Source organism: Felis catus, chromosome A3 (assembly GCF_018350175.1).
Source record: "Felis catus isolate Fca126 chromosome A3, F.catus_Fca126_mat1.0, whole genome shotgun sequence".
NCBI lineage: Eukaryota > Metazoa > Chordata > Mammalia > Carnivora > Felidae > Felis > Felis catus.
Window position 1 is genome coordinate 66,140,102 of NC_058370.1, and position 16,433 is coordinate 66,156,534.

Consider the following 16,433-nt stretch of genomic DNA (forward strand, 5'->3'; position numbering starts at 1 on the left):
ATTATCCTATTCTTCTGGATGCTGTGTTAACCAAGCCCAGTGGATTCTGTCATCTACATATCCCCAGTCCCCACGGCCTCCTCTTTATTTTCACAGTGATGCTTGGTTCAGACCTTCATGATCTCTCTCCTTCTCATGGTCTCTGCCTTTGCTCTCATCCCCTCCAAATTTATTTTCTACACCACCGCCAGAGTGATCTTCTCAAAAGAGAGCTCTAAACATTTTCCTACTGAAAAATTTTTGATGCCTCCCTCATGTGGAACATGGGAAAGAGCTGAGCTTTGAAGACAGATCATTTTGAAATCCATCTCTGCCACTTACCAGCTGTGTGACTTTGGGCAAATTTCTTCATTTCTCTACACATCACCTACTTCAACAACAGGCAGGATTCCTTTGATTACCAGTGACAGAAAATGACCCCATACTCATTAGATAAAAGGGGAGGAGGAACTCATTAACTCAAGTGACCGACTGAAGAAAAATAGTACAACAGGGTCTCAGGGATAATGAGAAGCAGAATTCACAAATAGCCTGTACTGTCTCTGCCTTTCTGGGGAGGGGATGGTGGTAAGGGAGGGTTTATATTTCCATTTTTGTTTCTCTCTGCATTTTAGCTTTATTTTCTTGGATTGGATATTTTGTGAATGGCTGGAATGTGAAACATGAATGGCCAACAGCTTCCAGGCTCACATCTTCTAGTTTAGTTCATAGAACAAGGGAGACTCCTATTTTGAATCCCAAATTCAAGCTTTTCAGGAATGGCTCTGACTGTCCTATGTTGGATCAGGCACCCACCCAGGGCTAATCAACCAGGGGCAGGGGCAGGGGCAGGGGCAGGGGCAGGGGCAGGATGTGTAAGAAGATGGCAGCTTCTATTTAAACCACATGATCACAGAGAATAAATCAGAAAGAACATTTAGCAGAAGCAAATGGTGCTGTTCTGGAAAGACAACCCAGTAGATACTCTTTACAAATTTTATCTCGTGTGCTCATATAAATGAGTACCAAGTACCCGGACAGCACCTGAGCACAATACACAGCTCTGCAAATTCTCAATTAATTAAGTTCCCAATTTAATACAAACCAGTTCCCCTGCACCACTAATCCTGTACCCTGTTCACCCTAGATGGCTCACCAATCCCAAAAAGTTGTGTACTGTTTCCTCCTATCCTGGTGCAGGGCTGTATTTCCCAGCCTTTCTCAACTTACTCCTATTAGCCCCTTAAACCCAAGCCAGTGATACCCTTCTTCGAATCCTTCCTCAGCACACCCAGACCCAACAGCCTTCTCTGCACTTCAAGAAGCCTCTTCTTAGCCTCCAGCACAGCACTGACCACATCATACGGTAATTACCTGTTTGCTCATCTGTTTGTTTTCCTCCTCTCTCTCCAGAGATTGTGGCTTTCCAGCTCTTCGTCCCGCGTCCAGGAATAAAGCCTGGCATCTAGTAGACCTCAGTAAATGCTTGTTAAATGAAATACAGGATGAATCAATGCAGAGGAGGAAGTAGAGGGAAACGAGGAGAAGGCTAAGTAGAGATTTCACTGTTCACACACAGACCTGTGTGTTTCGACATTAGCAGTTTCAAAGGGAGAATAGCCAGCAGAGTCTGCGGATGCTTAGAAACAAAGTTGCTTCCTGTCCCTGCAATCCCTGAAATGTGAAAGCTGGCTTTTGTTGTTGTTGTTGTTGTTGTTGTTGTTGTTGTTGTTTTTACCACTGTATTATCTTCTTTGCTTGTTGGAAAGTAAGCTTTCTATTGACATCTAATTGGTCCTGCCGGCTAACCCATCAGTTCATCCACATGCTGACCTGGGGCATCCAGGATAATGCCCCCACCCGTCCACATACGCACTGGTGGAATCAGACCAGAACTCTAAGTATTCCTGGCAGTCAGTCTGGGTTCTTCTATGGGCCAAAGGGATGAGGTCACCATTGCCAATGAAGTCACCACTGCATGATTCATCCAACATCAGCTCCCTACTTGGGGTGCTCTGACATTCCCAGAGCTTCTCCCAGAGCATCCAGAACCTGGGTTCCCGCTATCCTTCAAGGTTCCAGAGCTGATCCTCCAGTTTCTTGGATCCTTAGTGAATATCTGCCCCCTCTGAGAAGTATTATAAGAACTGAGAGGCTGGAGTCCTGAATGGGGGAAGCCTCAGGGAAGCCTTTATCCTCCAGTCCCAGGACAGACCTGGTCATCCCTCATAAAGGCCTTCCCGTTGTCTCCAGCAACTGCTTCTCTCTTTGTCCCAAAGTTTTTACCAGGATCTCTCCAGACACATTCTGAAAGGCTCCAGAGTTCTCAAGGGTGAGACCTGATTCCACAGATGAGTTCACATTTATAGATGAGAAAGCTGAGCCTGGGAGAAGAGAAGTCACATGTTCATGGTAACACCACTAACAAGTATCAGAGCTGCGACCAAATGCACTCTCCCTGCTGGAGGTACTCTGGTAGCTTCTTAACCTCTTCTGATAGACCTTCCTTTTAGAACATTAGTTTCTACAAATGCTGTCTGAAGAAATGGTCCTGTAGGCAAAGGGGGCAAATCCTCCTTTCTTCCCCTCTCACAGGAAGTGGCAGACACTGGCCTTGAACCAAGACCTGATTTCAAGGCCCTGTCCTGCCTTCCTTAACCTGTCATTCAGAATACAAAAGCTATCTTCCAGATTCACTGCATAATCTAAAGTAGTGGGGCAATGCCAACACCCACACTTAGACCCAAATGTGGAGGAGTCTGGTGAGATGTTCAGTGTGACTCCACAAAGACCTTCCAATAATCCAGGAAGTCTTTCTGGGATAGTGGAAATCAGATTTGGGGTTTGAGAGTTGAGTCCTGGGAAGTGAGGCATGGGGACATTCTCCAAAGTACACTCCAGGTCTTTGAATGCTGGAATTAGTTGGAAGACTTTGGGATAACCACTTTGCCTCTCTAGGTCTGTTTGCTTATCTACAACCTCAAGAGAGCTAAGGGAGATGGTCCAGTTGACCTCTGCACAGCTTTTCAACATAGCATTTTCCAATCTTGTGAATCAATGAAAGAAAGCCATTTCTCACATTCAGCAGGGGATGGGAGGTTGTGGTTCCCTGGCACTCTCCCCTGCCCTCTCCTCCAGTGCCTAATGGTCAAAGCAGCACTGTAGGTCAGTGAACAGGACCCGGACAGACAGTATTTCCAAGCTCTGCCCGGGCAGGGGTCAGAGGTTGCCCCCTGGATCACCGGCCAAGTCTTAGAGCAAGGGTATCCTCAGGGATCACAATCCACCACTTCGAAGGACACTCGGGACTGCAAGGCGACCTCAGAGAATGCTCCCTCCAGAGGACGCAGGGGTACATTTGCCGCATCCAGACCCCACAGGGTCTCCTTTTTCTGGCTGTTGGAGGGTTGCTTCAGAGGTTCAAGATGCTGTGACTCCTTTAGGCACCAGTTTCAAAGTAAATGATTCAAGTTCGTGCTGTGAACAGCCTGCGTTGTTACTGGGGCGTGGGGGGGGGGGGGTGTGTGCCAAGCAATAAGCCAGCTGTGGTGGTCCACCACAACCCCTCCCCCACCACCTCGCGCGCCTTAAAAAAAATTTTTTTTTAAACCTCTTGGCCTTTCTTCCTTCCCCATTTCTAGTTCTGTTGTGCACTTAGAGGCCGATAGGATGGATCCTACCTTCCGGGTGGGGTTTAAATATACATGTATAATTTTGCATGACTATTGCGTCATCGTTGAAGTCGTCGTGGTTCCCCAAGAGGCCTCCTAGGCTTCTTCAAGCACCGGGCCTTTGGACGCTTCCGGGCGCTGCGGGCACTTGCGCGAGGAGCCCTCGGCTCCTCCCGAGCGCTTCCTTCTCGGCCTCCTCCCCCAGCCTCACCTTCCCCCCACCCCCTCGCCACCGCACACCGCCCCAGCTCCGCGGCTCCTCCCCCTCACCCCCTCCCCAGCCCTCGCGGGGAGTCAAGCTAGGGTGAGCGGGCAGGGCTGAGCGGCGGTCGCGGGCGGGGCCCCGGGCGCGGGGCGCGGAGCCGGCGGGCGGGGGCGCGGGGCTGGCGGCCGGCTCTCGGGGAGGCGCCTGGGCCCGCCCTCCTCCGGGGCCCAGCTGGGAGGGGGCCCGGACCCGCGCGGGGCGGGGAGAGCCGCCTGGCCCCTCCCCTCCACTGCCCTCCCCAAAGTTGCCGTCTCCCCTGGGGCCGGCCAGTCTTATGATCCAGCGGATCCTCCTGGGGAGGCCGGGCCGGGGAGAGGGCGCCGAGCGGCGGGGGCAGCGGGCGGGCGCGGCGACCGGGGCCCGGGCGGGGATCCGGGCAGCGACCGAGGCGGCGGCAGAGCCCCGTGCCCGCCGCCCCCTCCCCTCGGGCGGGGGGAGCCGCTGCATGGGGCCGGGGGGGCGGCCCTGCTGCGCGGAGCGGCGGCGGAGGCGGACCCCCCAGGCGGGCTGGGGCTGAGCCCGGGGCCGGGGCGGGGGCTCCGGGGGGACCATGCCCGGAGGCCGGCCGGCCGCAGCATGGCTCACGGGCCCGGCGCGCTGATGCTCAAGTGCGTGGTGGTCGGCGACGGGGCGGTGGGCAAGACGTGCCTACTCATGAGCTATGCCAACGACGCCTTCCCGGAGGAGTACGTGCCCACCGTCTTCGACCACTACGCAGGTAAGCCTCGGAACTGCTGACTAAGGGGCCGCTCCCCGGGCCGGGAACTTTGGAGCAACTTTGGCGGAGCCCCCTCGCCGCCTCCCCCGAGCGCGCTCCCCACCCCTCCCCCGCCTTGCCCTCTACCGGGCGCCCGGCCCCACCCCCAGACCTCCCCTCCGGCGCTCCCAGTCGCCGGCTCGGTAGACCCCTCTTCTACTCCTCCCCACCCCCGGCCCAGTCCCAGCTCACCGCACTTCCCAACCCCCGGCCGCCCTGGGCCGACCTCCATGACCTTCCCACAGCCTCCTCCCTACTGCCCCAAACCCCCGGGGGAAGTACTTAGGGCACCGGGCGAGACGTGGCTACGGGACTTGGGAGAAGAGAGTGGGCAGCGGGGATCACATCACACGCCGGCCTCACACCACTTAACAGGGCACAAGGGAAAGGGGGTGACATCTCCCCGAGAGCGCCGCATGCCTCCAGCTGGGTTGAGATAAAAGAGTCCAGGTGGGGAGCGAAGTTGCCCCAGACCTTAGATAATTGAACTTCTCTCCCCGCCCCCATTTCTGCCCTTGCAGTCAGCGTCACCGTAGGGGGCAAGCAGTACCTCCTGGGACTCTATGACACGGCGGGACAGGTGAGTGTCTTGGCCCCTGGCCGACATCCCCTTGCCTTTCCTCAATTCAGGGTGGCTGCAAATGGCCTTTGGAAACTGAGGTGTCGAAGAGGGAGGGTGTGTCTGCGAGGGGCCCCTCTGGATCAAATCTTTATTTCTTTTTTCAAGTCAGCAAATTAGGAAAAGGAGAAACACAGGCAAGCACACACAACGCAACAACAAACCTAGCCCAGCCCACCCCATGTGAACCCCTGTGCTGTGAAAGTTTTTGCCTGTGTGTGCTTTCTGTATGGTGCCTGGTGTGTGGGTCCCAACTCCTGTTGCAAAGTGGCAGCGGCCAATCATGAAGCGCCCTTATTTTTAGTTGCAGATGACCAGGTCTCCCCCTCACAGCCTCTGTCTGGTCCCTCATTGGAGAGTGGTCTGCCTGCCCGAGGAACCTGATTGGTGCGAAATGGCATCATCTAATATGATGGGAAGGCATTTGGTCCTGGTTATGTTTATTACAACATCATTGCACTCTGGGACTCGAGTCCCTGCAAACGTAATTTGTGGTGTTACCAGAGGACCATAGGGAAAAAAAGAAAAGAAACAACAACCATTCAGCCACTCCCTGGGGTAAGGAGGAAGAGGAAGGGTTAGGAGTTCAGTATGAATCTTGGAGGAAGAGCTTTTTTTTTTCTTCCTTAGGAAGGCCAGGTGACTTTGTCTGGGTTTTCTTTGGGAGAGATTATTGTGCAGAAAGAAAATGCACACTCCTCCTGGCAGCCTCTGATCATTAGCAAATCAGAGGTGGCTCCTAAAGGATTAAAGTCTCCTCCCTGTCTCTGTCCCAGCCACCCTCTTCCCAGACCCACTTTTGCTGTGGGGCTGGGATGATTGTGTGTAATGAAGTTTTGTAGAATCCAGCCCTGTGATTAGACATGAAGCCTTGGGCAGAAATTTCCACGTGTCATCCAGACTTGAGTCGTGGAGGCCATGTGAACAGCTGAGGGGCTTAGAGAGTGCTTTGGAGGATGTCTGGTAGTACAGTTTCCTTTTCTATAAAATGTTAGAAAAAATTCCTGTTCATATAATATATGCCAGATGCTTAGCACTGAGTCTGGCACACACAGGTGCTCAATAAAGGGGAGCTATTCTTTGTAGCTTTTCTAGATTCGGATTTCAGAATTGTGGTACCAGGTTAGAGTCTGAAAAATGTTTTATTGAGAGTGTTTTGATGTGGCTTCTGGTTTCCAAACTGTTAAGTCAGAGGAGCATCCGAGGATAGAGAAACTGTTGGCAGTGCAAGGTGCCAGAGGCTGTCCCCTTTCACCAGACCGTCCTAAGTCAGTACAACCAGTTCTTAGCTTTCCAGGGCCCCTTTTGGATGCCTGCCCTATTGTATTGTAGTTGTTACTTATTCTGTCAGAACGTATGGAGGGCAAGAGGCAGAACTCTGTCAGTTAAGTAAGACCAACTTTTGAGCAACAGAGTAGATAAATAACAGGTTGAAATTACTGGTTGAAAGGAGAGAGGTTTTTAAACATCGTCTCTAATTTTAACTTCTCTCACTAGCACCTCTTCCCTTTTCTCATTTAACTTGTCACCATGACCATTTGTTTGACCACAAGCCCTGTTCAACAGGATGTATGTATGTCAGACCTGTTCTGTGCACCTTTAGACCCAACTAATATTTACTGAGTTCCTTCGACATATCAGGCATGGGACAGCCACATGCAAATATCTTTTTATTTTCTCCACAAAACAACCCCATGAGATAAGTGATATTCTATCTTTGCAGATGAGGAAACTGGGATTCCGAGAAGCTAGGTAGCTGACTTAAGGTTGCACAGCTACTGACGGGTGTTGCTGGGATTAGGGCACGGGTCTGAATTTGCCCCAGTTTGAGGTGGTTATACACACAGAGAGCAACAGGAGAGGCTGAGATGCTACCTGGGTTGATTGGATTCCTTGTGTGTCTGTAGACACACCTGGAATCTTGATGGCCATTCTCTGAGTGGGGGTCGTATGCAACCGCTGCAGAGGAGAGAACCCAGATCAAAGAATCACCTGAAGTTGGACCCACTCACAAAACCAGGGCTTCCCATAAGTCATCGTGATTGCTGTTTCCTATGGAGATTGTAAGATACAATACCAAGTGGGACCAAACTATTAGTAGGGTTCAGATGTTACTGTTTTTACCCAGCGGTCGGACACCTACTCTATCGGCCAAGATGTGTTTTAGGCCCCCTTGGTGTTTTTGCCAGTGTCTGGAACTTTTCCTTTTAGATCAAAGTTAGTGAGAATTCATCTTTCAGCATTTAAGGGTTTATTACTAATAAGCAATCTTAGCAATGTAATTATCAATGAGATTAAGTGAGGAGTGCCCATTGTCTACCTTAGCACTGTGCTAAGCACCCGGGGACTACAAAAGAATAAGTTTAAGATAGGGCTCTGCCATGGCTGAGGATAGGATAAGTAGAAGTGTCTGAACCAGATATCTGTTCATGTGTGTTACATAGGAGATTCCTGTGTTGTCATTAAGGTGCGATGCCTCTATGAAGCCATGTTTACAATAAGTAAACACATAGACATGCATACACACATATACATCCGCGTTTAAGCCTTACGGACAGCAGAGGAAAGCCCACGGGCTTTCGAACCAAGGAGACCTGGGCTCATATCTCCGTCTTACTGTGCTAGTCGTGCGATTCTAGCTGTATTTAACCTTTGTGATGTAGTAAAATATGTGGACAATTAGAATCTATGCTGCAGTGCTGTAAACTGGCTTAAACTGTTCAATGTATGTGAAAACAGCTGACACTGTTCTTCCCTCATAGTAGATGAGTATAAATATTACCAGAAATTATTGTACTGCACCCTGGTCAGTTTTGTTGGGACAGGGGGGGTCACAGGTGGAAGAGGATAGTGTATTGTGTTTGGAGTTGATGATAGAAATTCCACTAGATTCCAGATCCTAGAACCTTTTCACTGGAGGTGTGGAGCCAGCTTTGTACTTCCTGATTCCCACAGTCCCCATCACTGGACCCATGGACACAGTCCAGTGTTCCCTGCTCTAAATGCCCTGTTGTATCAGATGATTTCCTTTCTTTCTCAGAGCCTGTATCCCCAGTAATGTAAGAGAAACTTAGAAAAACTAAGAGTTCAGTGCACACTTCGAGAGACAAGTGGGGTATGTAGGTTTCAGTTGATTCTACTTTGGGAGGTAAGAAGCGTTGAGGAGGAAGTGCACGGGACTGGAAAGCGTCGCTTTCTCTCCAAAATGCTCTCCCAGAATGTTCATTCGCTGTATTTGAATAACAGCAATAAGGGCCTCCCTTAGGTTGGAACTTAAAGTTTATGTGCTTATTCTTGGTCTCCTCTTTGACCCCAGTCAAGTTCAAAGCCATAGGTAACATTCACCCAGTTTACATACTAGGGAACAGAAGAGATGACCATGGTAGATGACCTTTTGCCTTCCGGAGGAGTCTGCTTCCCCCTTGCCCTCTACCACTATTGGTCGAGAGTGGAGGTGGGGAGGGGGGGTTGGGGGGGTGGAGCGTAGGTTGGGGGAGAGAATGAATGAGTAGGAATGTGAGTGTTTTGGGCAGCTTTAGTCCCTATCATGGGCTCTGCCTGGGCACATCCCTCAATGTCCCCCACACCAGAGGGGAAGCCCCCTCTCTTGGCCAAGCCCCCGGGTGGCCCAGGAGCATCCCTGACGCTTTGACTGCCCAGCGTTTTGGAGTGGAAGTTGAGGGCAGTGGTGCCTTCCTCCTCGCTGGGGCCTTGTAGAGGGGTCTGGCTTCCGGCCTGGGAGTCTCTGCAACTTCTCCTTTCTTACCCAGCTTTCAGGACTTCAGGGTAGGCTCTGCAGCAGCCCTCTTGTCCACTCAGGGTGGGACTGGAGAGGCAGTATTTTCCCTCCTGCCCCCGTACTGTTTGGAGCACAGGGGAGGTGGCAAGAGCTCTCACTCTCTGTGCAGATGAGCTGGTGGGGAGCTGCCTGGCAAGCTGCTCTTGAGCTGTGGACTCCTGGCTGATCTCTTAATCCTTGGCAGGAAGGCAGAACTTGATACCCTAAAGAGGGAAGGACTGGCGCCCAGTTTATCCCAGGTCTCGGAATACCCACACTCAGGAGGGTGTGTGTTGGGGGTGCTTTTGGGTTCCCTAAAGTTCCAGATTTAGCCACTGCCTCAGTATGTGGAAGTCCATATGCATGCTTTTGGGTGTGCTGTTGCTATGTCTGTTCACTGAAACACACACAGGTTCAAGGATGCATACACGAGAGCCATAATAAATACCCTTAACTTAGGTGTCCCTGGGGTTGGCTTTTCAGTGACAAGTGAGATCTGTTTCTTACTTGACGTAGCCCAGCAGCTGTGGCTGACCTCCAAGCCCTCTGGGTAACCAGGGAAGTACTTTCCCTCCAGAAGGGAATCTCCAGGGGAGGCAGCCTTGGAATGCCCTGACTTCTGTGTGTTTCATGGGGCAGCACCTAAGGGCCTAATATAATGGGAAGGGGCCACGGGGCGGGGTTGGGGGGGGTGTTGCCACCTCAGGCTCCTCCTACCTTCAGGCAGGCATCCTCACAGTACCTGCGGAGGTACACTTTTGCCAGATGAGGAAATTGAGAGTGAGTAGGCGAATGGAAACTGGACAGAGATGTAATTAGGAGAAAGGTTTTCCTTACTTTGGAGGGGGCCTGCGGGGAGCATCAGGAGGGCTCGGGAAACACCCGCCTGCATTCCGCAGGCTCCGGGTGTCAGCAGCTCCTCACCGCGTCCCTGAAGGGCCTGGGGAGCAGAGTCTGGGAGAAGCCACAGAGTTCCTCCCCAGCCCAGCTTCAACAGGTGAGCTGCTGGCACTAAACATCCCGATTTCCCTTAGTAACCTACTGTAGATTTGTCGTCTGTGCGTTTTTCCTAACCTTTTTAGAAGCTATTTATATCTGCAGCCTGCACCACATTACACTGAATGCTGGTTTCCTCCTCTGCATTGGGAAGGTGGATGGCCTCTCTTGGCTCCAAAGCCTCTGCAGTGACTGAATGTCCTGTGCTCCCTTTCTTCTCACTGTGATGTGGGTTTGGGATATGTTAGCTCCGACCATGGTCCCGCAAGCAGGAGCCTCAGGGCGGGGGCAGTCTGCATCAGTTCTGAATGGTTTGTCTGTGTGCAGGTGGGCCCTGTCCCCTTCCTGGCCATCTGATCTGGCTGGCTCCTCCACTTCTCTCATGGTTTTCTTGAGGTTTACTGCCATTTACGCTCTGGGAACCAAAGCTTCCCAGCAGGTGTAGCAGAAGTGGGTGTCATAGGTGTGTTAAGATCCCATCTTCGCGGCTCCTTGTGCAGCCTCAAGGGGCCTGAGCATATGTTGTCATTTCTGTGCGTGCCAGGATACGAAAAAGGTAGGAAGCATTGTTTTACAGCTCATGGGTCAGGGGCCTTAGGGCAAACTGGGTGTTTGCGGTTTTGTTGTGGAATTCGGGGTTTCAGGAGAGGAGACCTAACGGCATTAGAATAGGACAAAACAAAGCAGCTTCCCGCGGGGGTATCAGTTTCTAGCAGTGACACATATGTTGGCAGCCGCGGGCACTACTACCAAGAGGTCTCAGATACAGAATAGCAAACTGCAAGTTGGAGGGAAGGGAAGCAGTTACAAACAAAGAAAACCGAGGACCACACAGGTCTTTAAAAGCTAAAGTTCTTGAGTCTCAGCTGGATTTCCTTTCCCTCGGAGGGGCTTGGTTTTGCCCTAATTTGGCAAGCCACGATCCAGGAGCCTCTTTCCTTGCCCTCAGCAGTTTACTGTTCCTCTTTTACTTTCTGGCAGGCAGCTGCTTCGTACAAGGAAGCAAGGAAACGTGGGAGCGAGTGGGGGAGGCCCTCCGAGGAGGTTAGGTAGCTGTGGACGGTTCATGGGAGCTCTCCCGGGTTCCCTGAGTAGATCCCCTCTGGGGCCGGTTCCTGCTTTCTCTGAGCTCCCTGAGGACCTAGAGCCTTGTCCTTCTTTTTCTCCAGCACGTTTCCAGCACTTAGTCTGGTGCCTGGGGCATGGAAGGGGTACAACAAATACTTCTCAGGTTGAGTCGATGCTTAATTTGGCTTCAACTCCTTTCTGCTAAAAGGTTAACCAAAGACTAAGGCGATAGCCCTTAGATGATAGCTTCAGGCACAACCAGTTTCTTGGAGAAAAGTTTTATTTAATACAGAAGTCTCCAAAGTTCAAAGGAGGTATAGCATGGAGGTATGCAGCAGGCATCAGTTATACCCCCACCTAGAGCCCGGGGGCTTTGTGGTCACCGGTGGGCCTGTCTCCCAATACTGTCTCTCAGTCTCAGGCCTTTGCAACTTCCCTGAGGCCTTTCACATCTAGAGCTTCTGAGGAGAAGGCAGCTTGGCTGTGAAAGGGTGGGTTTTGGATTCTCCAGACCAAATCTGAATCCCAGCTCCTCTTCTCTGGTCCGCTGGCTCTTCCCTCCCTGCCCACTGCGGAGATAATGTCTGCTTCACAGGGTTGCCGTAAGGATTAGAGATGGTGTATAGGATCACCCTGGTCACTCTCAGCCACCATGGACTGAGTACCAGACCCCTGCTGGGAGTGACGGTCCAGACCAGCTTTGGGGGCTCCACACCGGTTCGGTTCAGTGGAGTTGGTGCAGTGCCTGCTCTGTGTTCTGCTCTTCTGTGGGGGAAGAAAGGAGGGGTCAGATCTCTGAAAGGTCTGCCTATGCAGCTGGGAAAAGTCATCCTGTGAAACTGAGTGTTGCACGGTCCCAGCTGAGAAGAGGTGATGGGGATGAGCTCTGTGGAAGATGTAGGCTTGCAGGAGGAAGTGAGAGAGAGTAGAGTATTCTACTGGTGACTTCTGTGGGCCCCCATGTTACTCTGCTAGGGCCCCTTCCAAGCAAGGGTCTTGACCTGTCGGAACCTCAGTTTTCCTCATCTGTAAAATGGGGACTATAGTTGCAGCTCCTTGTGGAGTCATTGGATCAAATCTGAGCTTCCCCGCTCCTAGGCTCAAGGCGTTGGGGTAAGGCCAACAGGCAGCCCTGGGCTTGGGCTGTTCAACCTCAGTCACTTCACTCAAGGCCCTTCCACCCCACCGTGTGCAGAACACATAATCTCTTCTCTGTCCCATGAATGAAAGCTTGGGGAGCCTTGGATTAAATGAGGTCATGCAGGCAGAGGGTCATGGGGAGCTCATATTCTGAGTGAGGAGGAAGAGCATGGGGAGCACAGGCGTGGGGGGATGTCCCAAATGTGTCTCTGTGGACCCCAGATCCCTGGTATCGTTGTCAACTTGTAGAGCAGGGCTGATAACTAAATTATGGAGTTTTTCACTGGGTAACTGACAACTCAGTAATTAGAGAGATAATTAATCTGGTGCTGTGTTGCTTGTTGATTTTAATAGAAAGAACACCAGAGTAGGGGGAAGGGACTTTATTGTTGTCACGGTTTCTTTTCAAGTGACTGGTGGGAGTAGGGAACCAGCCGCCTCTCTCCCAATCAGCAGACTTGCCAGCCCCGCCCAGACTCAGGATAGAATTTGGGGTTTAATAACGACACACTCTTCACTGAGTGACATTTTTACAGAGCACAAAGCATGTTGCATTTGGTACCTCCCAGAGGCCTCTCACCTGCTCTGTGAATTAAGGAAGTAAGCGGCGTGTGCCTCATTTTGCGGGTTCAGAGAGATGATGGCTTGTTCCAGGTCACAAAGCTGGTGACAGGCAACAGCAAGATTCCAGGGCAAGCTGTCCCACTCCAAGCCTTGGGTTCTTTACATTAAATTACCCAAGCTAATCAGCATGATGGTGTGAAATGTCTCTTTTACATTGCATATATTCTGTTGTTGAATGTTTCATGTGAAAAGTGCATTCTGCGTGCAGTCGCTTTTCTATTTTTTCCAAAGTTTGTTTATTTATTTTGAGAGAGTGCGCGCCTGTGCTTCTGCACGCGGGAGGGGCAGAGAGTGGGAGAGGGAGAGGGAGAATCCCAAGCAGGCTCCGCACAGTCAGCAAGGAGCTGGACGTAGGGCTTGAATTCATGAGCTGTGGGATCCTGACCTGAAGTCAGATGCTTGACCCACTGAGCCACCCAGGTGCCCCTGGGGTGTGTTGCTTTTCTAGCTAGAAGAGCTGGTAAAATGTGTGGCTATAAGTGGAAGAGGAGGGTTGCCGCTAAAATGGCTCTTGTAAATACTGCCCCCTAGAAGGTTAGGGTGTTTTGTTAATTTGTTCATTTACCTACACCCTAGCTTAAAAAGAGCCCCCCCCATCCCTCGGGGTGCCTGGGTGGCTCTGCCGGTTTAGCATCCAACCTCTGCTCAGGTCATGATATCACATTTCGGGAGTTCCAGTCCCGCATTGGGCTCTGTGCTGACAGCTCAGAGCCTGGAGCCTGCTTCGAATTCCGTGTCTCCCTCTCTCTCTCTGCCCTTCCCTTGCTCATGCTCTGTCTCTCTCTCCTTCAAAAATAAATAAAAACATTAAAAAATTTTTATTTTTTAAAAAAGAGCCTCCTCCTAGGTGGTACAGGTGAGGGTGTGAAAGGACCTTGGTGCTATTTGCATACGGGTGTAGCCTCTGCCCCGGAAGTGGGGCTGGGAAAGTTCTCTGCTGACTTAAGTTGACTCTCCTCCAGGAGGACTCAGGACCCCCCCCCACCTCCTCGTGTCCTGTTCTGCCTGCTAGCCTTGACTTGGCAGGAACTTGCTGTTTGTGGGCTGGACTGCTGGGCAGGGCAACTGTGACCTGCAAAGGTGCTTTTTCTGTCCCATAGGGGCTGCCCTAGGCCTTTCTTTTCTCCCTGTAGGTGGAAACTCTCCAACTGAAACAGTTTCAAATCTGTGTGTCCCATTTACAACTGAATATTCCCTGTTTACAACCTAAGACTGCCTCTCCCACCTGCTGCTCATTTTGCTCACCTTCCTGAGCTGTCCCCATTGACAGCACATCTGCCCGGACCCCCGGATCCTCCAGCCAGTGCTGCAGCTGCTGTGGCTGTCAGGATGCAATGACAACATTCATGCAGTCAGTCAGCAAACTTTCCCCGAGTATCACATCTGGGCAGGGTCCTGTGGTAAGGGCAGGCCTTGCCGGAGAGGCCGAGCAGTTCAGCCAAGGGGTAGGGCCAACACTGCATGATGGGAGGGGAACCGGTGCCCGTTCATTGGGGGCCAGAGGGGGCCAGGTTCTGTCCATAGGAGATGAACTGCTCCTAAGAGCTAAGCTCAGTAGGGGTTCTCCAGGTCAAATTATAGGTGGAGAAAGTGCTCAGATTGGATTCTTACATGTACTAGATGCTCAACAAAAGTTTGAATTACTGCACTGGTTCTCAAATGTGCTCCTCGAACCAAAAGACGTCTCCTAGGAACGTGTTAGAAATCCAGGTTCTTGGGCTCCAACCCAGACCTCCCGAATCAGAAATTCAGGGACATCTCTGTTAAAACAGACCCTCCAGGTGATTCTGACATGGGCTGAAAAGTCAGAACCACTGAGTTAATGAGTATTTGTGTACTATCTCCTCATACCAAGTCACTCCCCTCCACCCTCCCCTTCCCTCCATCCTCCCACACACTCCCCCTCACTCTGCTGCCCCCCACACTCCCCCTCACACCACATATATACCACACACATACGCATACCACACACACACCAGACACATGCACACACCCCCCACGTATGTACACACATACTATACGCATACACACTGCACACACATAACAGGTGCACACAGATACCACACACGTGCACCTCTACCTTATACCTTATACGCTGTCCCTGGAGTGCAGGGAACATAATTTATTCACTTTTTAACCCTCTCCCCCCCACCCCAGCAAACCCACCTCCATACACCCTGTTTCTAGTTCTTTACACATGGTTGGGACTCTCCATATTTGGAAGCTCCCTACTTAGCTCATCTGGTGGAGGTGGGACCAAGGACACTATCAGGAGAAAATTGAAGCAGAACTTCCTAAGCTGCCCTTGGCTGCATTGATGTGCTTTCTGGCCCAGGGCTGTGCACATAGTAGACTCCATTGGTATTCTTTGATGAGGTCTAAGTGCCAAGGCATTCTTTTCTCCTCTATTTTAAGCAGCTAGACAGATTGGGGCCTGAGCCTTGCTCTGTTCACTGTGGCTGAGGTTAGCAGTCTGGGTGGTGACAGACCTGCCCCTGAGGACCATGCCAGTTTGGTTTGTGCTAAATTAGTTCCAGAGCAACAGATGAGCTATGACGTGCTTTTGTATCAAAACTCCCCAGGCAGGTCACCAGGAACGGTTGGAGGAAGGGCTGTTACTCAAACATGCATGTCGGCAGTAATTACTCTGGCTGACCAAAGCTTTCTGTGCTAGTGTCCTCTTCCATTCTCCTGACTGGCCCTTCCTCCCTCCCTCCCTCCCTCCCTCTCTTCCTTCCTTCCTTCCTTCCTTCCTTCCTTCCTTCCTTCCTTCCTTCCTTCCTTCCTTCCTTCCTTCCTTCCTTCTTTCCCTCCTTCCCCTCCCTCCCTCCCTCTCTTTTTTTCCAAACTTGTTCCAATATAGAAAAAACATCCTCTGTCAAGTGGCATAATGATTGGGATTATAAATGTGTTGGCTCAAAGCATGCCCCCTCTAAGAGCTGCCGGTGAGAGAGAACATTTACTCCTGATTGTCTGGTTCAATTAAAATTCCATTTATCCCAGCTTACTTTTCAAAGGGCTGTCCTCCCCAGTGAGCTGGTTCGGGGCTCGCATTTATTACCTTAAGGTGTCTTTAGCAGGCTCTGGCTCTGGAGGGATGGAGAAGGGGCTGATGTGAGGGGGAACAGAGGAGAGAGGTGGCAGGATCCCTTCTTCCTTCAGAGTGGGGTGGGGGGGGGGGGCTTCAGGTCTTTGTCAAGCCTGCAGAAAGTGAGAGGGTCCTTCTGAGACTGAGGCATCCTGTGACCTCTTCCTCTGTGACTCCAGCCATCTTGCAGTTGAACCTCTTCTTTGGATTTCAACTGAGAAATTGTGTATTGGCCACAGTCTAGCGTTTGGTCTTACTCATGAATAAATCTTCACTCAGCACCCAGATTGTAAGCCCCCAGAAGGGGACTGCATGTGGTGCCTAGCATTTAGCACAAGGTTGGGGGATCCCATAGGAGCCAGGTGAGTGTGGGATTTAGGGGAATCTGTCGGAAAGATTATTGTGGAAAGAACCTTTCTGATGAGTTGATGTCCCCTCCACATTAGCT

The 16,433-nt window shown here is 51.3% G+C and overlaps 2 protein-coding genes across 8 annotated transcripts in view; one reads left to right on the forward strand and one right to left on the reverse strand.

Annotated features, from left to right (window-relative positions):
• Window positions 1-3,865, reverse strand: part of ATP6V1E2 (ATPase H+ transporting V1 subunit E2) — a 67,190-nt gene extending 63,325 nt beyond the window's left edge. For 2 of the 5 annotated variants that reach the window (XM_045054171.1, XM_045054173.1), the window contains exon 1: window positions 1,354-3,858. In XM_045054171.1, the coding sequence (XP_044910106.1) occupies window positions 1,354-1,444 (91 nt within the window). In that variant the 5' untranslated portion in view covers window positions 1,445-3,858. Of the gene's footprint in view, window positions 1-1,353 lie in introns of all 5 variants that reach the window. The other 3 variants (XR_006595536.1, XR_006595535.1, XM_045054172.1) reach the window with 2 other exon arrangements.
• Window positions 3,866-4,342: 477 nt separating this feature from the next.
• Window positions 4,343-16,433, forward strand: part of RHOQ (ras homolog family member Q) — a 38,394-nt gene continuing 26,303 nt past the window's right edge. For all 3 annotated transcript variants that reach the window (XM_023251654.2, XM_045054175.1, XM_023251655.2), the window contains exons 1-2: window positions 4,343-4,633; window positions 5,194-5,252. In XM_023251654.2, coding sequence (XP_023107422.2) covers window positions 4,492-4,633; window positions 5,194-5,252 — 201 coding nt within the window. In that variant the 5' untranslated portion in view covers window positions 4,343-4,491. The remainder of the gene's footprint in view (window positions 4,634-5,193; window positions 5,253-16,433) is intronic.